We start from the raw sequence: 27,881 nt of genomic DNA on the forward strand, positions 1-27,881 counted from the left end.
AGCTGAAGGAACTGTAAACCAAAAACTATCTTCATTACATACAAACATTTTTAGCCATTTGAGTTTTAACAAAATATTCATGTTTTCAAATTCAATCACATTCAAACCACCTTGTTCGTAAGATTTAACAATATCAGCTTTTTTAATATAATGAGCTTTTTGCCTCCAGATAAAATTATACATTTTCCGGGAACATGTTTTAATAAAATTTGCGGGGGGAGCTAAAGAAAGATCGGGATAAATCAATCTGGATTTAATAAAATTCGACCAAAACTTGAAAGGTCTCTTTGTAACCAGCAATTTAAGATTCGGTTTGCTTTTTGTAGATTATTTTCAAAAGTATCTTTTGTACAAATTTTCTGATCTTTGGTAATTGTAATGCCTAAATATTTCACCTTATATTTTACCGGAATATTATGCAGACAAGTGATATCACTCTGATGTAGGGCAAAAAGTTCACATTTGCTTAAATTTAGCTGGAGTCCTGATGCCTTAGAAAAGGTATTAACTAATGAAATAACCAGAGGAATTTGATCTTTGTTTTTTAAGAATAACGTATCGTCTGCCAATTGACTGATTGCTATACTTTTATCAAATACATTTCATTTCTGTATCGTTCGATCATGAATAACTAAAGTAGACAACATGTCTGCAGCCAAAATGAATAAAAGAGGGGATAGAGGGCATGTCTTATTCCACGACTAATAGGAAATCTTTGTGAAGTGCCGTAAGGAAGAGAAATGGAACTGTTCATATCTTTATAAATAATTTTTTATAATATTGACAAAGTGCTCACCAAAACCAAAGTGCTCTAAAGCTTTAAATAATGTTCTAACGTGTCGAAGGCTTTCTTAAAGTCTAAGAAAAGAATATATCCATCCTCCTTTATCAAATGATTGTATTCAACCATATTACATTGTTGTGAATAGATCTTCCTTTAAGGAATCCCGATTGAACCTCATTAATTACCCCATTAAGGCCCTCTTTCAATCGATTGACAAGAACGTGTGTACAATTTTTATAATCATTGTTAAGCAAAGTGATTGGGCGGAGATTATCTAAATATCTATGATCTTTATCTGGTATGGGAATTAAAATAATCAAGCCTTGACTCATTGTAGAAGTCTTTTTGTAAAAATAGGGTAACGATTGCGTCATAACCAAGCGACTCTCTGTCGCACAGAGAAATTACCGTATAGACAGGAGGAGAAGCTCGCAGTCAATCGGGGGGATGTGGAGGCATAAAGTCTGATAAAGTCAAGGGAGAAGCCCATAGAGAGTCATTAAGTTGCTCCTACTCCTATAGCTCATGGACAGCTCCTACTCACGCTCTCCGTCTCTGGAAGATTCGGAAGGGAATGATTCAGATTTCTCTTGGCACAGCTACTAGAAGACTTACTACTGTCAGACAGGTCGTTTACGTCACATCTAGAGATCCAGTTAGTGGGAAAGCTGGATTTGGGGTATATGTGGAACAGCTAGGGTTGGAAATTGGTCGACGTATTTCTAATGGAAGTTCTGTTCTCACTGCCGAATTAATGGCAATTGTATGGGCTCTATGGTGGATTGAGGAAGGAAAACCAAGGGAAGTCATTATTTGCTCTGATTCTGCAGCTGCTCTAGAAAATTTTAAAGTATGAAAATCTAAAGCTCGTCCTGACATTGTAAATGATATCTGAAAAAAAATGATTCGTTGAATTTAATAATTTTTTATATGTTAAGTGGTTGCACACAATTGATTTTAGCTACATTTAAACAAATGCATTAAGTTGAACTCAATAAATGTTAGTTCAACTTAATGCATTTGTTTAAATTCAACAAATAATTTTTTTTCAGTGTTGACTGTTGAATGTGTTTTTTAGAATTAGGTTTGTCTGCAACATGAGGTTTTGCTGTGTTCCCGGGAATGCTGGGGTGAGGGGGAATGAGCGGGTGGATAACATTGCAAAGGAGAGCTTAGGAAGAGAAGTAGATGTCCATGTATTATTAGGGAGAGTGGAACTGAGGGAACAAATTAAAGAGGGCTTAATAAATGAATGGCAGAGAGGGTGGGAAAAGGAAACTAGGGGTAGACACTACTTTTCCATACAACCTAAAGTTAGGAAAAGATGTTTATGTATCATTTTGTCCCGTATGGACTCAGTTAAAATGTGTAGATTGAGGTTGGGGCACTGTGGGTTAAATTATTCTTTGTGCATTGTAGGAAAGCATGTTTCTGGATTGTGTGAATGTGGGAGTCTTGAGACGGTAGTGCATGTTTTCCTAGAATGCAGAAAGTATAGGGCAGAAATAAATATATTATTTATTAAACTGGCAGGACTTGGAGTTAAGGCTTTTTCTCTTTTCTCTTTGTTTGGTCACAGTGACGAGCATAAACTGATCTCCAAGGCAGTTCTTCAGTTATTGCATGATACAGGACTGTATGTGAGAATTTAGTTCAAACTTTGACCTGTGGAAGGCAGTAATACGCTCAGCAGCGTCTACACTGCCGGAATCCTACAAGAAGAAGAAGCTCAGTTTGAGGCTGCACAGTTCGCTCAGTCATCAGGAGTGAGTGTTTCTATCTGACTTCACTTTTCTCCGTTGAACTCTTTGGGGTCGCTGTGTCCATTTCTTATACTATGTCAGTAGTCTATGCAGCAGACAGAACTACAGAGAGCACGCAGCTCAACGTCATCGTTCAGTTCAGTCTGGGAGGAACTCTCCTGTCAACAGTGAAACCGAAAGCGTTCATATCGGATAACCAGACACCATTTCGGGTAAATCAAAATCTAACAATGTCTTTACATGTCACGGTAAGTTTATTAAAACGTTTCACAGTTATTATATCAATGAGGACCGTTTGCGTCTAAACTATTTAAACAAGTTTGTTCGCTTCGACTCTCTCCTGACAGCTCCTCCTATCACGGTAGAAACTGTAATGGCGGATCCCGGACTAGAAGCGCAGGGAGTTTAGGACAAACTCACTCACAGCTACAGCACACCGACTGCGACTCTACTCGTGTGTTCAGCCCAAAACAGTAGGTAAATATAATAATACAGGCAAAAAGTTCACTTCAAAAATGAACAAAGAGGGATAAACGAGTTTTAGCGAAAGCAAATAAACTTAGGCCCATAAACATACTAAACATGTAGGCCTACACACTCATCCGGTCGGTAAAGTTAACGTATATAAATGAATAACTATTTGGGACAGTTATTTAATTGAAAATTAATGGCGTGTCAAGATTTTGAGCACATGAGTTCAGCAGCTCTGTGTCAAAAACATTTTGTAAGCTTATTTAGTGTTTGCCATTGAAGGGCGTGATGGGCTAATATTTTTACCTTAATATTGTTACAAATAGTACGTACCATATGGGCATTTAATGTAAAATATACTGTATTTAATTATAAATAAACAAAGTAATTTAAAATACCAAATAATAATTATATAAACAACTCATAACTGTAACAAAAACACAAACTTTACATAAAAAAATCAGTAAAATGTATTACAAGAACGGTTGATTCTTAAACCCATTTAATCATTGAATTCCTGTAGAAATGAAAAATAAAATTAATATGATTAATAATAATATCTGTTCATATCAATTGAACTGACCACAGAAAAAAAATAAATCGAACTTTAATAATAAAATGAGAAGAAATGCAGAGATGGAGATTCAGTCATTTTAGCAGATAAACGCTTAAATCACATCATGACAGAAATCTTACTTACTAAATATTCCTCATCATGATTATTCTGTTGTCAATGAGCTTTCATCAGACAATGGGTCGATGCTTTCCCGTCGATGAAGCTTCTATCACTACCTCAATCACACTTTGATGTTCTTTTTAGTGATGCACCGATGTGAAAATTGTGGCCGATACCGATAACCGATATTAATGTTGTTATGGCCGATACCGATATTTACCGATGTCGATATCTCTGTATAGAAAACAAATTTGAATGATTATCAAATAAAGAGCTATTTTCCAAAACTTTTTTTTTTTTTTACTTTAGAAATGACTGATATTGGGCACCTTTACCTGTGTGCAAAATATGTCACATATACGACACACATGCATTATATTGCATTGCATATAATGTGTGCTGGTCAACTTGTCTAAAATGTATAAACCCTTAGAAAACAGTAAAAAAACAAAAAAAAACAGGAACAATTAACAATGTACAATTAAGATAGGCTACTTAATTTATTATTCCAATATCCAAATATGATACTAAAAATTAACCACAGGGAAAAGGGCTTCTATTTGTGACGTGCTGTCTTTGCGAAATGTTAGCCAATACAAACATATTTATAGAAAACAGTTGACAATGAATAGACAGGAGTCCAATAATAGCATAACGAATCACTTATTCTAAAAATAATAACAAGTAGGCTTTAAGACGAATCCGACATTACTGTGTTAACAGTAAAACGTCCGTCATTTAACGAATTTTAAAAACACGGATGGATAATACAAAATGCTTTCTGACATTTTGACAGAAAAAAACAAGCAAGAACAAAATTTAAACTTAGCCCGTCAATTTTTCATTTTACAATTATCTTCTCTCTCTGTGTGCGCGCGTCCGTGTTTGTGAGAGAGAGAGCTCGCGCAGCACTGATACAACGGTAGCCTACTTTTTAATCCATAAGTAATGAACGCGCTAGTTTTCATACAAGATAAATATGTAACATAATTAGGTAGGCTACTTTAGTTATTATTAACACAATAACGTAACACATGAAGGCTACGTTTCTCAACACTGAGAATGAATCAATAAACGCCTGTTACTCCAGACTCGCGCTTATCAGTAATCCACAAATCACACGTGCTGTCACTTTTGAGAAAAATCTAATTCGAACGGGTATCAAATATCAAGCAATATATTCAAATATCTACGAGTCAAAAAACGATCAGTCAAAAATGTGTCATGAAGAGGAAAAAAACATAAGTCGCACTGGACTGCGTTAACAATGTTACGGATGGGACAGTTCTCCGTTATGGACGTGAGCGCTCTGAAAGCGCCATTAGAAGACTGATTTAAAACTTTCACAGAGACCTCAAACAGAAAGCACAAAGCCTGTATTTAAATTTAATTTCGTTTTGTATTAATTGTATCTTAATTTTGATCAATGTTTCATCAACCAATTGCCATTGCAATTGCAATTTACAACTAAATATAGTAGAAATATTTAATCAGGACATGGAGGCGACGGCACGTGAACCTGGAGCGCGTCTCATAAATTAACCGAAACCTACTTGCCTCACAGACCGGAGACATATATAGAAAGCTTGAAATGTCTATTTTTAAACAGAACAATTCAAAATGAAAGAAAACAGACTGTTCTCTGCTTATGTCATCTGTATGAAATGTGTATTTCTCTCAGGCGCGTTCACTACTGCTAAGATCGAGTCAGCATCGTCAACTTCATCTTCAACTTCACACGTCAAATATCGGCCTGTTCACATCGGCCATATTTTGACATCGGAACGATACCGATGTGTAAAAAAATGACCATATCGGACGATATTATATCGGCGGCCGATATATCGTGCACCACTAGTTCTTTTGTTTTCTTTTGAGCGTAGAATCTGTTTCTCAGCTGCGCAGCAAATACCCGACACGACTCCCTGTTGCTCTTTGTAGAAATGAAGCTTTATTCACGGCTGGGAGATCACTGGCCACAACAACCAAGTGAGTCTCCTGAATAGAAAGAAATATGTACATTTATATCATACAGTTGAGTAAAAATCAATGTCACTCAAGTCTTCTTCACTGTGATTTGTTCTGGTGATTGGTTTGTAATGATCTGAGCTAGTCATATGACTGTTAGTTATACTTTGTTAAGCACTTTTTGGTTAAGTATATATGGCCTTCGACCTGAGCATCCTTAGTCTGTGTTTCTCTGTACATTTAATGTTGAAAATACCCATTACATAAAACATTTCTATCACACATAGAAGCTAGCGCTGCACTGTTAGGGCATGCTTTATTGCAGGGCTATTCAATTAACTTCATTTTAGGGCCAGATTATTAAATCGAAATGTTGAGGAGGGCCGGTGGGTTTAGCTTATTTATTGAAACATTATTTATTACTTATTGAAACATAACAGTATCAATAAATAAGCTAAAGTAAACCTAAAAAAAGTATTGTATTTACTTGGAAATGTGGTACCCAACAGTATGCAGATTTATGAGTCTTTAATAAATAACTTATTTACAGCTATGTACAAAAATATGATTTATATAAGATCATAGCTATTGGTAAGAATTATTTTATTTATAGTTAGTATTGGCGTAAATGAAAATATTCTGACAGTGAGACTTGATAACCACAGGTAAAACCATGCACGGCTACTCACTCACTACCACTGTATAACAAAATGCCTAAACACAGGTAAAAACTATACATAAAATGAATTGTATATTCCTCTACCCACCTAATTAATCTACTGTAATATAAATAACGATAAGATAGTATTCAGTATAAATATTACACATTTCTGCCCAAACCATAGTAAATTACTACAGTCCATTCATGGTAAATGTGGTGATGAGGGGATTTAAAGTCTTCTAACTTTGTTCATGGCACAATGTTTCTGCTGTTTACCTCATCAGTCGTGTTGGGAATGTTGAGGCCGTTTCATCTGATTTAAAACTAGTTAAATCATTGAGTGATTTGTGGTTTGTAACAGAGGTGTCGAATTGAACCACTTCTCACTGGATGTCGTATTGCTGTTTAATAATAGTGTCCAGAACCGGGAGTAAACGCAACTTCTTTAAGCTTGCGTTCTGTTATCCACTGGGCGGTGCTGAGCAGTTCAAAGTAAACTAAACTGCGAGTTTAACTGAAACTAAACTGAAAACAGCGCTATTTGTTCTATATTTGTTGTTACTGACCGAGAAACAGCTTCAGATGATTCAGTGGCACTGGTGAGAGTTTTTCATTTCCTGAAAGAGCAACACGGGTGCGTTTGCGAAAACGTTTCTCTGGTTAGTCGGAGCGCTCATGGTACGCACAGTGCGTATAGACGTACAGCTGCACGGGCCACTACGGCCACTCGCATATCTAACCAAATGTAGCCACACCGCCAGGAAAAGAGGCGGAGGGAGGTCGGGGTGCCTTTGGGCCAGATGGAGATGATTAGCGGGCTGCCAATTGAATAGCCCGGCTTTATAGTTTCCTGGTTGTGACGTCACCCGCCTTTGATGTTCCGTCACATTTCACATTTGTGATGCTGTGGTCCCACATTTCCGACTGATTTCACACATGCTTCACGACACAATCACGCAGAGCATTCCCACAGCGTCATTCAATGCAGTGCAAGTTCCCTTGAAAGGAAACACAGAACATAAAGTTCTGTAAGTTCATAAAGTTCCCTTGAAAGTTAGTAGATGGTTGTTCCATTAACTAAAAAGAAAAATAAACTACATAAATCAATGTATATGAATACAGAAACTAACAAGAGCAACGTCTATAAAATAAAAAAATGATTGTTTGAAAATAGAAAGTTGAAGTTGGTCTGCAGTATCATTTGGTAATAGTAGATGTAGATATTAATTCAACACAAGATTCATGACACGTCTGTTAAACACAAACCCACAAACTAAGTAAAGCACAATTGAGATCCGTCACACTACCAATCAAATATCCTGAAGGAATGAACTCATAAATTAGCATGATAAAATTGATAGTTCTGGTCCTTGGTTATGATTGACAGAGTTGTGTGCAAAGCAATTGTAAAATATTCTATAAACACACACCTGTGAGCTCATTATCCCAGTATTATTGCATCAACAGTGGGTGTTGCTGTATCTGTGTTTTTTGTGTCATCATAACAACGGCCCTTAACTGGCCTAAAATCCATGTAAACCACAGCTTCTAGGGCCCCAACACACAGCGTCGGCACCACAGGGGGCCCGGCCACTTCAGTCACTGTGCACTCTCACTTCTGGTCACCAGCTAGTACTGAAACTTAATTGTGTCAAAATTCATTGTATGTTCTGTGTTTCCACATACAGGCCTGAAATGAATTCTCTTATATAGGAAGAAGAGAAGTCGAAGTCTGCCTGTAAAATGAATGTGTATGAGGAGAGAGAAGAGGAGGCTTCAGCATCTTCAGGATTCAGCTGTGTGTCCATGAAGAGTAACAACTCCATGCCTCTGCCCCCTGGTCTCAGTGATGGACCATCTCCAGGATTCAGCTGTGTGTCCATGAAGAGTAACGACTCCATGCGTCTGCCCCCTAATCTCAGTGATGGACCATCTCCAGGATTCAGCTGTGTGTCCATGAAGAGTAACGACTCCATGCGTCTGCCCCCTAATCTCAGTGATGGACCATCTTCAGGATTCAGCTGTGTGTCCATGAAGAGTAACGACTCCATGCGTCTGCCCCCTAATCTCAGTGATGGACCATCTCCAGGATTCAGCTGTGTGTCCTTGAAGAGTAACGACTCCATGCGTCTGCCCCCTAATCTCAGTGATGGACCATCTCCAGGATTCAGCTGTGTGTCCTTGAAGAGTAACGACTCCATGCGTCTGCCCCCTAATCTCAGTGATGGACCATCTCCAGGATTCAGCTGTGTGTCCTTGAAGAGTAACGACTCCATGCGTCTGCCCCCTAATCTCAGTGATGGACCATCTCCAGGATTCAGCTGTGTGTCCATGAAGAGTAACGACTCCATGCGTCTGCCCCCTAATCTCAGTGATGGACCATCTTCAGGATTCAGCTGTGTGTCCATGAAGAGTAACGACTCCATGCGTCTGCCCCCTAATCTCAGTGATGGACCATCTTCAGGATTCAGCTGTGTGTCCATGAAGAGTAACAACTCCATGCATCATCCACCTAATCTCAGTGATGGATCTGCTGAAACATCTGGCCCTGTGTGAGTATCATGAAGTGGAATGTGAAGTTTTTTTTAACATGATGATTCACTCACTGATGTTCTTTTCTCTGAATATTAACATGTTAATAATAGGGCTGTCAAGCGATTCAAATGTTGAATCTAATTATTTACATAATTTGGCTGAGAAATTACCCCCAAAAGATCATTTAAAGTCTTCATGTTAAACAAGAAAAGCATCAAATAGACATGAAAAATATAGCTTTAGAAGAAAAATCTTATTTGATTTAACAAAGAATTTATTACACATAAACCAGGGATGTGATTTTTCCATATTTTCCGACCTGTAAAGTATGACCCATATGAATTGCGTAATTCCAAGGGGGGGTTTGGGGGTTAATGATGATTGAAAGCGCGAAATGGCCTTTAACAATTACTAAATAAACTGTGAAATAGGGCTGGGTGGTATGATGGTATTGTTACCACTGTATAATGTCAACTGTAACAGACTTTTTTAATTCCATGTATACTGGAACATGTCAATAAGTGGACGTGGTTAACTCACATGCAGAGACTGAGACACTGATATTTGTTAAAGAAACATGAAGAAAGAAGAACGAGCAGATCAGGAGGATCCACAAAGGAAATAGATTTTATAAAGGATTGTTAATAACGTGATATTGTCAGAACAAAGGCGGCAGCAGTTTAGAGGAGCTTACTTGACAACAACAGTTAATATATCAATATCCTAACGAAAAGAATAGCCTTAAATAATGTATAGTTATCGTCATATTTTCGTCTCTTATGTGTACAGTTACTTTTTACATCGCATTCAGCGTGGACACGTAAGCGGTTACCGTGGTAATGAACAATACCTGCTTGTTAAAGCAAATGTACATAATCCTGTATCTGAGGCAAAATTGCTAAATATTGAGAATGCAACAGCGTGTATTGTATTTTTCTTACTCCAAACAATCGGCCACTGATCAGAACCAGCATAAAATCTTCCTTAGATTTGATATGTCTCTCAACTTTGCATTTTACTGATGCAAAACTAAGCACGTGCTCACACAGCGAGAGGCGAATATGAAAGGCTGAGCGGAGGTGTGTAATGTCTTCACCGGACTTGAGTTAAATAATGACGCGGTTATAAGGTGTGTATCACTACTTAGTCAACACTAACAGTTGCTGCTGTTCAGTTTGCAAACTTACTTCTGAACTCTTCCTTCTCTTGATTAAAGCTCCAGGTGACGGGTTGCCAGTTATCACAAAAATAGCAAAACAAGCCCCTTAAACGCAATATAATAAGCAGACATGGCAAAACTACCGGGGAACACATTTAACCAATATAACTAGTATTAGTATTATCCTACAAAATTAAAAGGAAGTAACTTTAATTTATTATTAATAGAATAGTTCAATATAAAACATTTAGATATTATAAACTGATTGATGAAGTAAAACTTTATTTATTAAGTTCAGTTGCACCCTACGAGTTGTATTTAATATCAGTCAGTTGATGGCAGTTCATTTAAAATTTTAGTGTGTTTCATTTATTATATTTAGCTATCAATATAGTTTACCAAAGAAATCATTTACCAAGAAAAAGAAAAATCAAACTAGGTGAAGTACTTTTCATTTCTAAAGTATTTGAAATTATTTATCATATAAAGCCCTTTTTTGTTGATTTTAAGAGAAAATCTGAGAAATGTATGTCTATTACCTCAGGTTAATGTTTTATCTGTACATCAGCATCAATTTTATCTGTACATCAGCAATTAACATTATAATCTCGTTCACGGTAGAGAAAGCTTACATGTACAAAACTAAATGTGAAGACTTAAATGTAAACACAGCTTTTGTGTCTTTATCAGCTTTTCCATAAATATACTGGCCCTGATAATCATCACAAATACCGCTTGCTTCATTTCTGTAAATCCATTTTTATGAATGAATGACTCTCTCACTCGTTGCTCTATAGTTTTCTCCGTCAGCAGCCGCTTGCACCCCCTGCTGGTGAGGTCGACTAACAGCTATGGAGATTATCAATCGGCAATCTACTGATATTCCTGCCGTTCCCGGATGTCAAAGGTTGAATTTTCTGACGAGTTTGAACCACTGAATTTGTGGAAGAGAATTTGTAAAGCGAAATAAAATGGACCAAAAATTGCCTGTCGAATATTATAGGTTGTATTTTTTTAACAGAATGAATATTTTGGAAGTGAAATCTGAAAGGTGAATATGGATCATTGAATTTTTAAAAATGAAAATGTTTGTGAAATGTTTTGAATTTTCAAAACTAAATATTCACAACGTAAATATACAACCATGTTGAATTTCAGCCCATAAAAATGGAAGCCCTAAAAATACAATGCATTAAAATGCAAGCAGGGTTAGTAACGTTAGGTAACGTGTGTCCACCAGAGAGTATTTAGCCGGCTGAAAATGCCTGGTGCTCTTCTGGGAACAACCAGCTGGTGGTGCTTGAGAGTGCTCTGGAGGCACAGCGTTTTTCCAGCTTTTTCAGTCGTTGTACAAGTAGGATGGTTGGTCAGTGTAGTGTTTGTCCTGTCCCTCCTCCGCTATGATTGGATGGCTGGGTAAAAAGTGACAGTGATGAGCGCTGCATTTCACCCAAAGTTGAACAGTTTCAAAGTTGAACTCTCAGCTACCAAAAAAATAAAAAATAGACTGGGCAAACAAACATGTGAATATTATTATGGAACATAGTGCATCAAAATGCAGTGTCATCAGTTTTCCTAAAAGAACACAGAACATTCTAATGTTTTACGCACCGTTTACACAGTCTACATTTATTTCGTATCAACTAACATTTTGAATTTACAATTTCATGAATCTGAAAATTTATGTCTGAATGGCTTTATGAAAGATTTACACAAATTCGTTCCGCTGGTGTTTATGAATGAGGCCCAATTATACCTTGTCTTCCCCATTTGGTCAGTCAGACATTTCCCTGAAGCCATCTCGCTCTTCTTCTGGTACAGTATCTTGCAACAAAAGACAATAACACACACAATACACGCAGTTTCTTCCTCAAGACTGAAAGCCTGAAACTCTTTAACTCCAGCCGTGGCCAAACGTATGCGCAGTGACATACATCTTGTGTTTTACAAAGTTTGCTGCTTCAGTTTTTGTAGATATTTCTATGTTGTACTGGAAACCACTGATAAGCATTTCATATGTTTTAAAGGCTTTTGCTGGCAAAAACATTAAATAAATACAAAGAGTCAAAATGTACAGTTGATCCTTCTTCATAACCTCTGCAAATCTCTCTTGTTGTGCTGGATATGAGCTTCTGGGCCAAATCTTAACTTATGGCAATCCATTCATGTCTTATTAGTGATTCTCAGTTGATCACAATATGTGGGCATCTGCTTGTCCACTCGCCTTTTAAAGATTGACCCCAGGTTCTCTATGGCAGTGCTTCTCAAACCTGTCCCGGAGAACCCCCACCACAGCACATTTTATTTTTGTGCTAATGTGCTGATGAGTTGTATCAGATGTGTTAGATGGAGACAGGCTGCCTGGCCACAGATAAACATGTAATGTAATAATCTCAGAGCCACTTCATTACCACTCTTGCCTTGTGACATCATGGTTCTCCATCATGCTGGAAAATGCACAGATCATCACCATATTGCTCCTGGATCGTTGAGAGAAGTTGCTCTTGCAGGATGTTTTGATACCATTCTTTATTAATAGCAGTGTTTTGGGCAGAGTTGTGAGAGAGCTCGTTCCCTTGGATAAAAAGCAACCCGACACATGGATGGTCTCAGGATACTTCACTGTTGGCACGACACAGGACTCATGGTAGTTTTCACCTTTTATTCTCCGGATAATCTTTTTTCCAAGTTTCCCAAACAGTCGGAAGGGGGCTTCATCAGATAAATTAACTTTGCACATGTCTTCTGCTTTCCAATCCTTGTACTTTCAGAATTTCAGTCTGTCCTTGATGATTTTCTTGGAGAGAAGTGGCTTCTTTGCTGCCAATATTGAGCAGTTTAACTCAATATTGACTCCTCAGGAGGAGACAGTCCTGACACTTGCTGGACACTCTGGGACGTCCTGAAGCCTTCTTCACTGCAGTTTAACATTTCTTGATGAATTTCCTTGCATGTGAGGCCATTATAATGCAAAGGGATAATGGCACATCTTTCTTTGGATGTAACCATTGCTAACACAAGAACACAATGATTGGAAGCACTTCTTCCAAGGGCTGTGCGATATAGCTAAAAAATGTATCAAGATATAATGTCATATCGTTTGGTATCGATAATTATAGACGTTTTTTATAACCTTTTTCTATAAGACAAGTAGAAAAGTTTGAATTTAAACCGCTGTTTTTGAATTTATCCACATTATTAAGGCAAACAACAAATTATATTAGTTTTAGCAGTCAGAAACTAAACTAAAATGTGAACAAAAATATATTTGTCTTATATTACGATAAAGTAAGTGTTAAAGAAACTCTTGAACTTAAAATGTTACAAAATGTGAAAGTGAAAGTGACACGTGACAGCCAAGTATGGTAACCCATACTTGGAATTGGACCTCTGCATTTAACCCATCCAAGTTAATGCACACACATTAGGAGCAGAGTAGTGAGTAGTTAACACACACACACACTGCAAACGTGGATACACACACCCAGAGCAGCGGGCAGCCTTTGTGTGGCGCCCGGGGAGCGATTAGGGGTTAGGTGCCTTGCTCAAGGGCACCTCAGTCATTTCTCACCGGTTCTGGAATCGAACCAGCAACGTTTGGGTTACCAGTTCAACTCCCTAACCACTAGGCCATGACTGCCCCTTCTAGGCCATGACTGCCCCTTCTAGGCCATGACTGCCCCTTCTAGGCCATGACTGCCCCTTCTAGGCCATGACTGCCCCTTCTAGGCCATGACTGCCCCTGTGCAATGTAAAAGTGTAAACGTAGATCAATCAAGGCAAACTTTGAGGTAGATCAACATCTGTAATAAGTAGGGGTGTAACGGTTCACAAAATTCACGGTTCGGTTCGATAGGACACAGTGGTGTCACGGTTAGGTACGTTTTTGATGCAGCAAAAAGAAAGAGATGCCAGAGAAAGAGTAACCTTTTAAATTTAAGTAGGAGTTTTCCTAAATCTTAAAACTCTTAGTTTTATAAATGGGGGTAATATTTAAAGGATGAAAAGATAATATTTTGGTCATCACATTAAAAATAACATTTAATAAAAAACAAGGTAGGGACGCAATTAATATATTTTTGAATCAAAAGGTCTCTCAAAGTAAACAACTTTAAACCTTCAGTTTACATGCAAATATTTTTATTTATGACCCCACACTGTTTGAACAGGAATTAACATCACATTCAGGAAAAACAAGTGGCTCTAAAAATGTGACTAATGGTGACTAAAACCCATGAACATTTTATACAAATAAAACATTATGGCCTGGTTTCACAGACAGGACTTAGATTAAGGCATTTAGTTGAAGATTAAAAGTAATGAAGAAATGATCAGAAATGTGCAGAGGTTTCACCAAAATGTTGTCTGGGATGCAGTTGCGTGTGTAAATAAGATCAAGTTGGTTACCTGATTTGTAAGTACATGAGGTGATGACCGTTTGAGTTCGAATGAGGCTAGGAGAGATGAAGTCTGTTTTATAAGGCTTCTCTAGATGAATGTTGAAATCGCCAAAGACTACAAGTGGGGTGTCATCCTCAGGGAATGAGTACAGCAGCACATCCAGCTCCTCTACAAAGGTTCCCAGTTAGCCTAGGGGGTAGTAAATAACTACAATATCAGTCTTAATGGGAGTTGTAAGTGTAATAGCATGATATTCAAATGAATTGTTAGTGCATAGAGAAGAGGGAGTTAAGTGTTTCCAATTGTTAGAAATGAGAAGACCTGTACCCCCACCCCTCCCAGACTGGTTGTTGAGAGCAGCAGGGGTTGCTTAATCTTCTGGACGAATCCAGGTCTCAGTCAAGCCCAAGATATTGAGAGTAGATTGAGTTGCAAAGGCTGGAATGAAGTCAGCTTTATTGACTGCTGACTGACAAATCCAGAGACCCACAGAGAAAGAGAGAGAGGTGCGTGAGAGGAGGAGCAAATAGGACGCAGAGAAGCAGTATTGCGCCGCCTTCTGTGTGCGACGAGAGAGCGTTGTTTAGACACAACAGGAATGTACTGAAAGCACATGTTGAGTAAGAGAAAAAGGAAGTGGGAAAGGAAAGGGGAAAAAAAGATAAAGTGTGATACAGGTGTCCTTGCTCGGTGGAGTCGCACTGGTAGAGTCGCAGGTCTTTACCCGAGTCAGTCTTCACACCAGGAGGCTGAACACGAGAGCTGAACGCTTCTGTGGCAGCGCACACACTACATACATATACTGCTTTCCAACGCTTGAGTGAGGACAGATGTGCCCACCCTTGCCATTAGCTCAGCAAAAGCAGATAACCCGTAAATGGGAGAAATAGAAACTAAAGTGTTGGACAGCACGACAGTAAAATTGCAGTAAATAAACAGCAACCCTTAGCAAACGTGGCTGTTATTCAAAATAGCAATGTGTCTAATAAAATACAGATTACTATAATAGTAAAAAATAAAAATAAGCCGATAAGCGAAAATAGTCCTTCCTAGTAGTGAATAATAATCTAAGCACCAACAGAACTGGGTATTAATCAAAAGCCACTTACGCGCTCTCACCGTGTTCACTGTCTGACCGCTTGTCTTGGCTTTCTCCTAAATCTCTCCAGTTAATATTTGCTTATACAGTCGCTGTGCCCGCCCTTACAATAAGCACAGCAAAAGCCTGTAAATGGGAGGAATCGTAACTAAAGTGTTGGACAGCACGACACTTAAGTGTAAAGTGGGAGAGATGATTGATTCTGGTGCGCTCTGTCTTTCCTCTTGAACAGATATGTGGCTTTAGCGATCTACAAATTTATATAAATTGCATTTATCGTTTGAATTTCATGATAAAATTCTCCGAATTTGAAAGCTGAGACCTTGTTCTTATCACAATAACAAAGTAAATATCTTGCCAATTATTGAACGGTAGTAAATTAAACATTTACTATGTTTGTAAAATGATTACCCTCATCTGGGCATGAAACTCTGGATAGTAATGATCCTTACGGTGCTGTAACATTTTAGATGTGTTCGCCGCTTTTGATGACACTTTTCATCTGCATGTTTTACATGTTGAATACTGTCTTCAACCACTTCTCAATTATTTTTTAGATAGTCAAAGGACTTCTAAATAGCTTATTTAATTTTGCTTATTCAGCAGATGCAAGTCCAGGAGATCATGTTGTTCCTGCATGTTTACATTTTGAGAGTTTCACTCGTGCTGAAAGTTCATGCTTTACCCAGATAATCACCTTGTGAACTCACTAGTAACAGCCTCACAGAGCATCCAGGCAGACGCGTGAAGCACGTGCTCAATCTCAGTACGAAAGACTCTTTTTCATGTTTTTTTTTTTCTTCCGTTTTTTAACGGTATCGTCCAAATTATTATGGTTTAATAACTGTGACTGTTTTAATCGCGGTTAATTGAAATCAGGTAATCGCGACGTCCTTGGTCAGTTTAAACTTAAAATGTTTTTTGTCACATATTTCGGGGAAAAAAAATCAAGGAAAACAGTGATCTGTGTCTGCTTCATTCAATTAACATTTATTAGTTTATACATAATATATAATATTTTAAAGAGAAAACAGAGGTTTCATTAACAGTATTGCATTAAAACAACATGAAAATGAACATGCATACTGGCTTAGTTTAGCTTTCTTACATTTCATGTGTACTAGTTTGAAGTTTGTCTTACTGTTGACAAAATCTCGGTTTACTTTACATGTTATACAAGTACTGCTCTATAAACCAGTATTGGTGTTCATTTATTGGAGCACACAGATAATCTGCAAAGAAACAATCTGAAATCTTCTCTCTTTCTCCCAGTATCTTCAGCAGGAAGAGAAAGAGAGCAGCATCTCCTCTACAGCCCCCTGATCTCAGTGATGAAGCAGCGCCCAGCGGCCGTCTGTGAGTATATTCATGTAGAGTGAGACATTCAACACAAGAACACACAGTGTACACACAAACACCAAGAGGGATATATGCAATAAAGTTTTTTAAACAGAATAAGAAAATCATAAACTGAGATCATGTTCTCTTTTTTTAACAACAAATACAACAGAAACTGAAATTGTGATGTAAAGAGAGTCGGTTGGGCCTTTGTTAAATATTGTTTTTATATGCTTCCCTGTCATTTCTCTTTTATATGTCTATATGACACTGTATTTTTGTCACATGTGTTTTCTGCATCAGCGTTATATGGACAGTAATCATATTATAGTCTATTAATCAAACACTTCTTTCTAAATGTGTTTGTGGTTTGATTTCAAATAGGATAATTTAATATTAGAGACATTTAAACAAATTCTCTCTTTAGTTTTTGTCTTTCTGTTCATCATAATGTTTTTTTTTCCAGTGATTGGAGATCTGACCAGATCAGAGATGTGTCCTGTCAGACCAGCTCATCCTCCTGTCAGAAACACATCAGTCATCATGACACAGAAGCAGCCCTGCAGCTCGATTCTCTCCAACCAGTGCATGATGATCTTCAGAGAGTCAAAGACCAGCACAAAACCAGCATGAAGAACAGATATGAGAGAGTTTTTGAGGGAATCAAACTACAAGAGAATCAGACCCTCCTGAACAGGATTTATACACAGCTGTACATCATAGAGGGAGAGAGTGAAGGAGTGAATGAAGAACATGAGGTGCTACAGATGGAGAAAAGTTACAAGACACTTCAAGACACTCCAATCCACTGCAATGACATCTTTGATCCTTCACCTGAACCTGGATATGAGGAGAAGAGAAGAGAGAAGAAAGACAAAATCAAGACTGTTCTTACTAAAGGCATCGCTGGAATTGGAAAAACCGTCTCTGTGCAGAAGTTCATTCTAGACTGGGCCGAGGGAAAAGCAAATCAGGATGTAGATTTCATGTTTGTGCTTCCATTTAGAGAGCTGAACTTGATTAAAGATCATCAGTACAGTCTTCACAGACTTCTGCTGGACTTTCATCCTGAACTTCAACATCTGGGCTCAAAGATTTATGATGAATGTACAGTTGTGTTGATCTTTGATGGTCTGGATGAAAGCAGATTGACACTGAAGTTTTCATACAGTGAGAAAGTTTCTGATGTGACTGAGACTTCATCAGTGGGTGTGTTGATGTCAAACCTCATGAAAGGAGATCTGCTTCCCTCTGCTCTCATCTGGATCACCACCAGACCAGCAGCAGCCAATCAGATCCCCTCTAACTACATCAACCGTGTGACAGAAATTCAGGGATTCAATGACCCTCAGAAGGAGGAATATTTCAGCAAGAGAATCAGTGATGAGCATCAAGCCAGCAGAATCATCTCACACATCAGAAGAGCAAGAAGCCTCCACATCATGTGCCACATACCCGTCTTCTGCTGGATCTCAGCCACTGTGCTTCAAAACATCCTGAAACAAGATCTCAGTGCAGAAATCCCTCAAACTCTGACTGAAATGTACATCCACTTCCTCCTCATTCAAACTCATATGAGGAACCAGAAGTATGAAGAGAGAGATCCAGAGAAACTCCTGCAGTCCAACAGAGACGTGATTGTGAAACTTGCTGAACTGGCTTTCAATCAGTTGATGAAGGGCAATGTGATGTTCTATGAGGAGGACCTGAGAGAGAGCGGCATAGACGTCACTGACGCCTCAGTGTATTCTGGGATTTGCACTGAGATCTTTAGGGAGGAATCTGTGATTTATCACAGGAAGGTTTACAGCTTTGTACATCTAAGCTTTCAGGAGTTTTTTGCAGCACTGTATGTGTTTTTCTGCTATTTACACAAGAAGAGTGAAGTTCTGAAAGAGTTCCTCACAGGAAAGTCCAGAACTCAGTGTGAGAATATTCTTCTGGACGGGCTCCTGAAGGGAGTTATGAATAAAGCCTTGAAGAGTAAAAATGGACACCTGGATCTTTTCCTTCGATTCCTTCATGGCATCTCACTGGAGTCCAATCAGAGACTCTTACAGGATGTGCTGATTCACACAGAGAACAACCCAGAGAGCATCAAGAAAATAATCCAGAACCTCAAACGAGGTCAAAAAAACAATGTCAGTCCTGAAAGATGGATGAATCTGTCACTCTGTATGATTGAGATGAAGGATCATTCTGTTCTTAAAGAAATGCAGGCATTTTTAAACTCTGAAACAAAAAGAAAAAGTCTTTCTCTTGCTCAATGCTCAACTTTGGCAAACATGATCATGATGTCAGAGGAGGTGATGGATGAGTTAGACTTTATGAAGTACAAATTCAAATCAAAAGAGGGGAAATGGAGACTGTTCCCTGCTGTGAGGAACTGCAGAAAAGCTCTGTGAGTGTGAAAATATAAACATAATTATATTTGACAGAAGTTGTGACAGAGGTTTGATGAGTTTTATGGGGGTTTGTGTTCAAAAACACTTCTTTTTTTTTTATACTTATACGTTTTATACTTTGTGAACATAACCAAGCTACCAGTAAAACTAGTCCAACTCTAAGGCAGATGTTGATGCCATTTTAGTCAATATAATTGGTTTATATAATAAAGTACTTCATCATATCGTCGCTGTCGGGCAGAATCCTCGTATCTCCAAAACCATTATTTTTCAGGAAATTAAAAAAAGGCATATTTTTTTAGTTATTAAACATTGTATCGTTAAAGTTGGTATTATCATGTTTAATCGGAGATACGAGATTTATGACTTGGGAGCAGGGAGATACGAGGTTACGCTGTCATTGATAAGAATGGTACGGACACAGACGTCGCTGCTGCCAGCAGTGTTCATAACAGTCTGCGGTCGCGTTCAGCCTTTTGACAAGAGATAAGGCTTTAAGAGCTATTCAAATCTAATGATTGTGGTTACATACATCTTCCTAAACTCCATTTTAAACGTTTAAGAGATATGAGTGATGCAATACCAAAATACTAGGCTGTCTAAAATAGGCGGAAATTAATATCTGCATGCAAACAAAATCGGCGGTCGCGTTGAGCCTTTTGACAAGAGAAAAGGCTTCAATAGTTAACAAAAGCTAACGACTGTGGTTACATACATCTTCCTAAACTTCATTTTAAAGGTTTAAGAGCTATAAGTGAAGCAGAACAAAAAACGATGCGGTGACTAGGCTGTCTAATAGGCGGAAATTAGCCTAATCTGCACGTAAACTTACCTCCGTGGCCCACGGGCTTCCTTCTGCACCGAAGCATTACAGCTGTCGATTTTTAACAAAACAGGCCTACTCAAATGTATCTAACCTAACTATTTTCACTCGTTATTGTCTAAAAAACAGACAGAGTTATCCAAAGATAGGCTTACTTGGCACCAGTAGACAGACCTTTTTTCTCCCATAAATAAAACCTGCTACTTTACTTGGGGTATTTTACATGCACAATGCCAACTTCGAGTCAGTAAAATAATAATAAAAACAATAATTTAATGCTGGTATCCAAAACATTTAATTGAATTCAAGTATTATCTTAGATACATTTTAAAACTTCAATGCACACGTATAATAAGCCTAGTAATAATACGCCTAGTAATAAGTAGACATTTAAAATACATCAATAACTGATATCATAGTTTAACACAGATAAAATCAGAGTTAAGGCTTGCTTTATGTGTTGCTCGACGAGGATTTCTTAATCGTTGCTACTTCCAATTCTGAGGAGACAAAATGCCGCGAAGGCTCCCGCCGCGGAGAGAAGAAGAGGTGGAGTTACGAGGATTCTCAGACAGTTGAAGTGTCCAATGGAGTTGAGAGATTTGCTCTCAAGCTATTTTCAACACTTTAGATTGGTTAATAATTTGTAAAAAATAACAGAATCACGTGGGGACTGACCAATAGCATCGATTTGTGAATCAAATTAACAAAATTTGGACATACGAGGTTTCCACCCAAAAGCGATGATATATATATATGCTGAGTTTAGGACACTGGCCCTCCAAATTTCCTCACAAGCGAATCTTATTCAGATTTACTTGCAAATTACAGACAGGTGTGTTTAATTAGAGTTAGAACTTAAGTCTGCAGGACATCAGCCCTCCAGGACTGGAGTTGAAGATCCCTGATGTACAAAATATACTTTTAATTAAGTCAAATGTTTGTTTTAATTTTGAACAGAGTGAATGTTAAAGGAAAATGATCTTTTATGGTGAATTTGGTTAACTAAGTCAGTGCTTCTCAAACCTGTCCTGGGTCCCCCAACACTGCACAGTTTTGATGTCTCCCTCATTTAACACACCCGATTTTTGGTGTGACTGATGTGAGAGACCTCCAAAATGTGCGATGATGGGGAATAATATACATTAATATACAAACCCGATTCCAAAAAAGTTGGGACACTGTACAAATTGTGAATAAAAACAGAATACAATGATGTGGAAGTTTCAAATTTCAATATTTTATTCAGAATACAACATAGATGACATATCAAATATTTAAACTGAGAAAATTGATCATTTTAAGGGAAAAATAAGTTGATTTTAAATTTCATGGCATCAACACATCTCAAAAAAGTTGGGACAAGGCCATGTTTACCACTGTGTGGCATCCCCTCTTCTTTTTATAACAGTCTGCAAACGTCTGGGGACTGAGGAGACAAGTTGCTCAAGTTTAGGAATAGGAATGTTGTCCCATTCTTGTCTAATACAGGCTTCTAGTTGCTCAACTGTCTTAGGTCTTCTTTGTCGCATCTTCCTCTTTATGATGCGCCAAATGTTTTCTATGGGTGAAAGATCTGGACTGCAGGCTGGCCATTTCAGTACCCGGATCCTTCTTCTACGCAGCCATGATATTGTAATTGATGCAGTATGTGGTCTGGCATTGTCATGTTGGAAAATGCAAGGTCTTCCCTGAAAGAGACAACGTCTGGATGGGAGCATATGTTGTTCTAGAACTTGGATATACCTTTCAGCATTGATGGTGCCGTCCAAACTGAAAATGCCTGCGCTTCTGGATCCTGTTTAGATATGGCTTCTTTTTTGACCTATAGAGTTTTAGCCGGCAACGGCGAATGGCACGGTGGATTGTGTTCACCGACAGTATTTTCTGGAAGTATTCCTGAGCCCATGTTGTGATTTCCATTACAGTAGCATTCCTGTATGTGATGCAGTGCCGTCTAAGGGACCGAAGATCACAGGCATCCAGTATGGTTTTCCGGCCTTGACCCTTACGCACAGAGATTGTTCCAGATTCTCTGAATCTTTGGATGATATTATGCACTGTAGATGATGATAACTTCAAACTCTTTGCAATTTTTCTCTGAGAAACTCCTTTCTGATATTGCGCCACTATTTTTCACCACAGCATTGGGGGAATTGGTGATCCTCTGCCCGTCTTGACTTCTGAGAGACACTGCCACTCTGAGAGGCTCTTTTTATACCCAATCATGTTGCCAATTGACCAATAAGTTGCAAATTGGTCCTCCAGCTGTTCCTTATATGTACATTTAACTTTTCCGGCCTCTTATTGCTACCTGTCCCAACTTTTTTGGAATGTGTAGCTCTCATGAAATCCAAAATGAGCCAATATTTGGCATGACATTTCAAAATGTCTCACTTTCAACATTTGATATGTTATCTATGATCGAGTGACCCTGAAACAACTAAGAGAGAGTAGTCAAAATGGACTGTTTGACATCAGTTTGTTGGACTCCTTTCCGGAAATCCTTCGGGATGTCGGTGCGACACCAGGCCAGGCCCGAGCAGGCGTGGTCCCTGACAACCAGAGCCGAAAGCGGAAACGCGGCAGGCGGGGAGGAATCGACAGGAGGATTCGCCGTTTGGTTAGCAGAGGAAGGCTAACGTTACCGGTCATAATGTTTGCAAACGTCCAGTCACTGGAGAACAAAATGGACGAATTACATGCACGGATATGTACGCAGCGATACATTCAGGATTGTTCACTGCTGTGTTTTTGTGAAACGTGGCTAGGAGATAAAACCCCCGATGAGGCCATAACACCAGAGGGCTACACGGTCTACAGAGCCGATCGCAACACAGTGGAATGTGGGAAAACCCGCGGGGGAGGAACAGCGATCTTTGTCAATCAATCCTGGTGCACAGACAGTAAGGTAATTTCACAGCACTGTTCTGAGGACGTGGAGTTTTTAACCTTGATGTGTAGACCTTTTTATTTACCCAGAGAACTGCAGTGCATTGTTGTGACTGTTGTATACATCCCCCCCCTCTGCCAGTGAGGAGGCCGCATTAAAAAAACTGCATAACATGATCAATGAGTAGGGATGCACCGATGCATCGGCTGAACATCGGTAACGGGCGATATTTGCCTCGTTAACTGCCATCGGCCATCGGGAAATAAAAATGAAATTCGCCGATGATATGTGTCATGAACGCTGTGCTCAGGAGAAACTTTTTTTCCCTCTTTTTATTTGGGCGGGGGGAGATACCGAGACGGAAGAGGGCACCCGCGCACTCTCCTCAGTAACTTAGATTAAGCAAAGAAGATGGCGGTCGTGTGGCAATATGTTACAGTTTCAGAGAAAGATCAGCGTTTTGCAGTTTGCAATACGTGTTCCATTGACATTTCAAGAGGGGGGGGGGGCTGTTAGAAAGTCATTTAACAACTTGGGATCCGCCGCGATACGGTTCTCACTTGCGCTTGAATAAGGCCGGCGACACACTGGCTGCGTGGCATGTCCGTTTTTATTTAGGCTCCCATGTTAACAGGTTGGAGTTTGCACACTGCCTGCGTGAGACACGTTCTTGCAGAGAAAGTGCATGCCTGAGCTTGTGTTTTGGGTTAAGCTGCGTTGCTTTGATAATAACGGGTAAAAAGGCTAATACATTTTGTTTCTATTATTCTATTTTCCACAATGTCAATCTAAATTAATCTCTTTTTTAATTGAACTTAATTTTGTTTTTCTTTATTTAAATTTCGTTTTTTCTTTATTTAAATTTCGTTTTTCATTATTTAAGTTTTGGTTTTCTTTATTTAAATTTCGTTTTTCTTTATTTAAATTTCGTTTTTTCTTTATTTAAATTTCGTTTTTCTTTATTTCTATTTCGTTTTTCTTTATTTAAATCTACCCTTTACTGTGTCAGTAATTTGTTAGTCAGAAAAATATTAGACTACCTTAAAAGTATTGCTTAATTTAACAGACCTGTGTGTGTGCGTTTTATATCACTAGTCCAGTGTCCGTTCTCGGAGCATATAAGTCCTGCCCGCGCTTCCCGCTCGCGCTGTTCTGTAGTTTACTAAAAGTTTATTAATTCTGAACGTGTCGTGTCTCGCGTGTCCGTCTATATTGCACCAAATGCGACACTGCACTCCCTTGTGAAGTCGGTTGGATGAACGGTTCTCGAAATAATAAAAATGCAAACGGACATACAGACACATAGAGATTCCTGCCTTTATTAGAGAGAAGAATATGTTCAGCACCCTCTCTCTCCAAAGCTTTGAATATTCGATGTTCATTACTAACGAAGCTTCGAAGCTCAAAAAATGGTATTCGGACCAGCCCTAATAGTGTGATCAAGAGCCGAAAGACTTGTATGTTTCCGTGGCACAAAAGAAGGAATAAATAACAAAAATAAAAAACATCGGCATCGGCCAAGTTGTTATGTTAAACATCGGTATCGGTATCGGCCCAGAATTTCCCAATCGGTGCATCCCTATCAATGAGTATGAGAACATGTATCCCGACGCTGCTTTTATTATCCTGGGAGATTTTAACCACTGCAATCTGCGGAAGAGTATTCCGAAACTGTATCAGTTTGTAACCTTTCCCACTAGAGGAAAAAATATTCTGGACCAGTGTTATAGTAATATTAAAAATGCTTATACAGCGGAGCCCGAACCGCATTTTGGAAAAGCTGATCATTTAGCAATTCTCTTAAAGCCAACTTATATAAGAAGACTATCCGATCCAGTTACAAAGAAAGTTGTTAATATCTGGACGGAAAGTGCACTGATGAACTTGCAGGGCTGTTTAGAGGCTACAGACATGAATGTCTTCAAAGATGCTTCAGAGGACATTCATGACTACACAGAGACTGTCAGTTACTATATTAACTGGTGTACATCTATCTGTGTTCCTTCTAGAACTGTATGTATTTTTCCAAATCAAAAACGCTGGTTTAATGGTGATATACGTTTAAAGATTAAGCAAAGACAGGTAGCATTTAAAGCAGGGAATGGGGAAGAATATAAGAAAGCCCGATACGATTTGAGGAAGTCCATTAAAGTAGCAAAGAAGGCATATTCCCAAAAACTTGAAAGCCATTACATGCAAAACGACACACGCAGTATGTGGCAGGGAATTCAGTCTGTTACTAATTATAATAAGAGAAGCACAAACAGGATGGAGATTAAAGATGCCACCTTACCAGACTGCCTTAAAGGAGACATATCATGCTTTTAAATTGTTCCTTTTTACATATAAATCATACATTTGTAGTCTATATAAAGCGGAACTGCAATGCTTGGGTCTGAATTCCTCATTATTATAGCTCCACAGGCCCCTTTTTTACCCCTTTTCTAATGTGCTTCTGAAAGCAACTCGTTTTGGTGCGGTCTCTTTAAATAATATTGAGACACTTCATACCCCGCCCCCTCTCCAGGTTGTAGCGGTGACACTCGGTTCAACTCCACCCCGTTCGGCCATTTTTGTAGTCTGGTAGCAGAGATAGGATTATCTAGCGCACAGAAACTTTTATACACACGTTATTAACAAAATGTCAACAACGGAAGACTTGTCCAGCCAGCCTTACATGTTCGAGCCAGAGCCGGAGCGAGATGAAAATGAAGACGACGAACCTGCAGAACAACGTCTTCATATGGATGTATCGCAATGGTGTGTACTGTATTTACACATGAAACTTTGGTCTTCCGACCTTTTACCACCGTGTCGATTTATTTTGATTAATATGTCCGAGGGAGAGAGAGCAAGACAGCGTCTAGTTTGGAGACGGTGATGTCTTGTTTACACTTTCGCCTGGCTCTGAAGAGAGAGAGTGAGCGCGCGCGCGACCGGGTCTCTCTCTCTGCTCGTTCTTTCAGTTAAACATGCTCCTGTCACAAGCGCGGCAGTTCATCTAAATTAGACGGTGTAATGAAGCGTGTGGGTTACTACATCCAACAACCGAACATTTTAACTTACCCTCTCGTAACTTCTGCATCCTTTAGCTTGGACTACAAAATTGCAGCGAGAAATAATAATGGCGGATTGCTCGAAGTGTTGGGCCGGAAGTCAATGTCCTTATTTGGCAGTTCCGCTGCAAATACTGTGACGTGATAGTTCAAAAAACGTCATAGATAACAGAAAAATCTGAACCGGTTGAAAAATATGACCAAAACAGAATATAAAGATATCAACGAAGCACCTGAAGAGAATAATTTCATCTTTTCTGTACTTCTAAACACTCCAAATATACAACAAAATGCATTTAAGGGCTAAAAAAGTGCATTTAGCATGATATGTCCCCTTTAACAATTTTTATGCTAGGTTTGACCGACTGAATGGGGACACTCCATCAAAACTCGGTTTGAATACTGAGGAATGTGCGCTCCATGTCACACAAGAACAGGTCCGAAAGGTTTTTGGGCAGTTAAACCCCCGTAAGGCAGTGGGACCTGATGGTGTATCGCCGAAAGTTTTGAAGGTCTGCGGGGAACAACTGGCAGGTGTGTACACAGACATTTTTAATCTGTCTCTTACACATGGAGTAGTTCCACGCTTATTTAAGTCATCCATTATCATACCTGTCCCCAAAAAAGCAAACACTTCTACCCTGAATGACTTCAGGCCAGTCGCTTTGACCTCAGTCCCTATGAAGTGCCTAGAGAAACTTGTGCTCAGACATATTAATTCTGTGGTTCCTGACACTGTTGACCCCTTACAGTTTGCATATCGCCCTAATCAGTGGCGGACTGGGACAATAATTCAGGCCGGGAATTTGACTCCACTGCCAGGCCACCTCTGCTGCTGCAGTCACCACCACCCTATTCATGTAATCTACTGGACTGATAAACTTGTAGGCTAACCCTATTAATGTAACAGGTAGACTACCAGATGCAATATAAATGAATAAAAAAATAACCCTAAAAACTCACTAGGAATACACCATTTATACTACCAAACCAATGACAAATAGAAAATTGGCTTTTTAAAAGAGATAATAAGAGACACATTCACATGTTGAAATATTTACATTTTATGTATTTTCAGTGCTCAACTCTAGTATATCAAATGTATCAGAAACACAAACACAAATAAACTTAACAAAACCTATGACAGCGTAAGTAACAGATAACAATGTTTACTCAATTATGGCATTATGTGGAACTGACCAGTAAGAGTAAACAGTAAGTAATTAGCACTACTAGTACACCAGTAGGCGACGCAGTAGCTCACTGCTCTCTGCCATCTTGTCAATTATGTCATCTTTATCAAGTTCCATAAGAATCTCCTTCTCAGTTGCCATCAAAAGGAATGCTTCAAGGTTATCTTGACTCAGGGAGGTTCTCAGACGGCTCTTCACTAACTTCAGGGTGGAGAAGGTCCTCTCACAGGCAACTTGAGTAATAGATAGTGTGAGGAGGAACTTGTAGCCCAAACCAATGATGTGATAAGCATCAGTAAGCAGATTGTACTGAGACAGGAGGAGATAGCAGCATATTGGACAGTTTTTGCATGTGGAACAACTTCTGCTTACAAACTCTACACTTTCATCAGGAACCTCAGAGCCTTCCCCTGCTTCATCATTAGAGGCAGCACCCCTAATGTTGTAGTTCTCCATTAGTGATTGTTTCAATCTTTCCCAGTGCTGTGCAAGGCTGATCAGTTCATCCTGCAATGTCTCAAGACTGGCACGTTCATCAAATTGCAGTAGGCATTTGCTGAGCTCCTTCATGGCTGTCCCTGGAAGGCCTTTTTCTCTGATTTCAGGGAAGTTCCTAGGATCCATGCAGGAGACATCTGAACACAGCACTGCATTTT

General features: G+C 38.9%; 1 protein-coding gene and 1 long non-coding RNA gene across 21 annotated transcripts in view; one reads left to right on the forward strand and one right to left on the reverse strand.

Moving 5' to 3' along the window:
- Window positions 1–2,465: 2,465 nt before the first annotated feature.
- Window positions 2,466–27,881, forward strand: part of LOC309509929 (uncharacterized protein) — a 66,102-nt gene continuing 40,686 nt past the window's right edge. For 6 of the 20 annotated variants that reach the window (XM_082184930.1, XM_082184919.1, XM_082184929.1 and 3 more), the window contains exons 1-5: window positions 2,486–2,795; window positions 2,895–3,024; window positions 8,012–8,875; window positions 16,790–16,873; window positions 17,322–19,256. In XM_082184930.1, coding sequence (XP_082041056.1) covers window positions 8,067–8,875; window positions 16,790–16,873; window positions 17,322–19,256 — 2,828 coding nt within the window. In that variant the 5' untranslated portion in view covers window positions 2,486–2,795; window positions 2,895–3,024; window positions 8,012–8,066. Of the gene's footprint in view, window positions 3,025–5,577; window positions 5,684–8,011; window positions 8,876–16,789; window positions 16,874–17,321; window positions 19,257–27,881 lie in introns of all 20 variants that reach the window. The other 14 variants (XM_082184933.1, XM_082184924.1, XM_082184934.1 and 11 more) reach the window with 14 other exon arrangements.
- LOC309513062 lies at window positions 19,369–20,088 on the reverse strand. Its single transcript, XR_014211259.1, has 2 exons — window positions 19,960–20,088; window positions 19,369–19,771 (listed from the first exon to the last, which is right to left on the reverse strand). It is a non-coding gene; the product is annotated as an uncharacterized lncRNA (long non-coding RNA).

Source organism: Leuciscus leuciscus (assembly GCF_965113295.1).
Source record: "Leuciscus leuciscus genome assembly, chromosome: 1".
Lineage (NCBI taxonomy): Eukaryota > Metazoa > Chordata > Actinopteri > Cypriniformes > Leuciscidae > Leuciscus > Leuciscus leuciscus.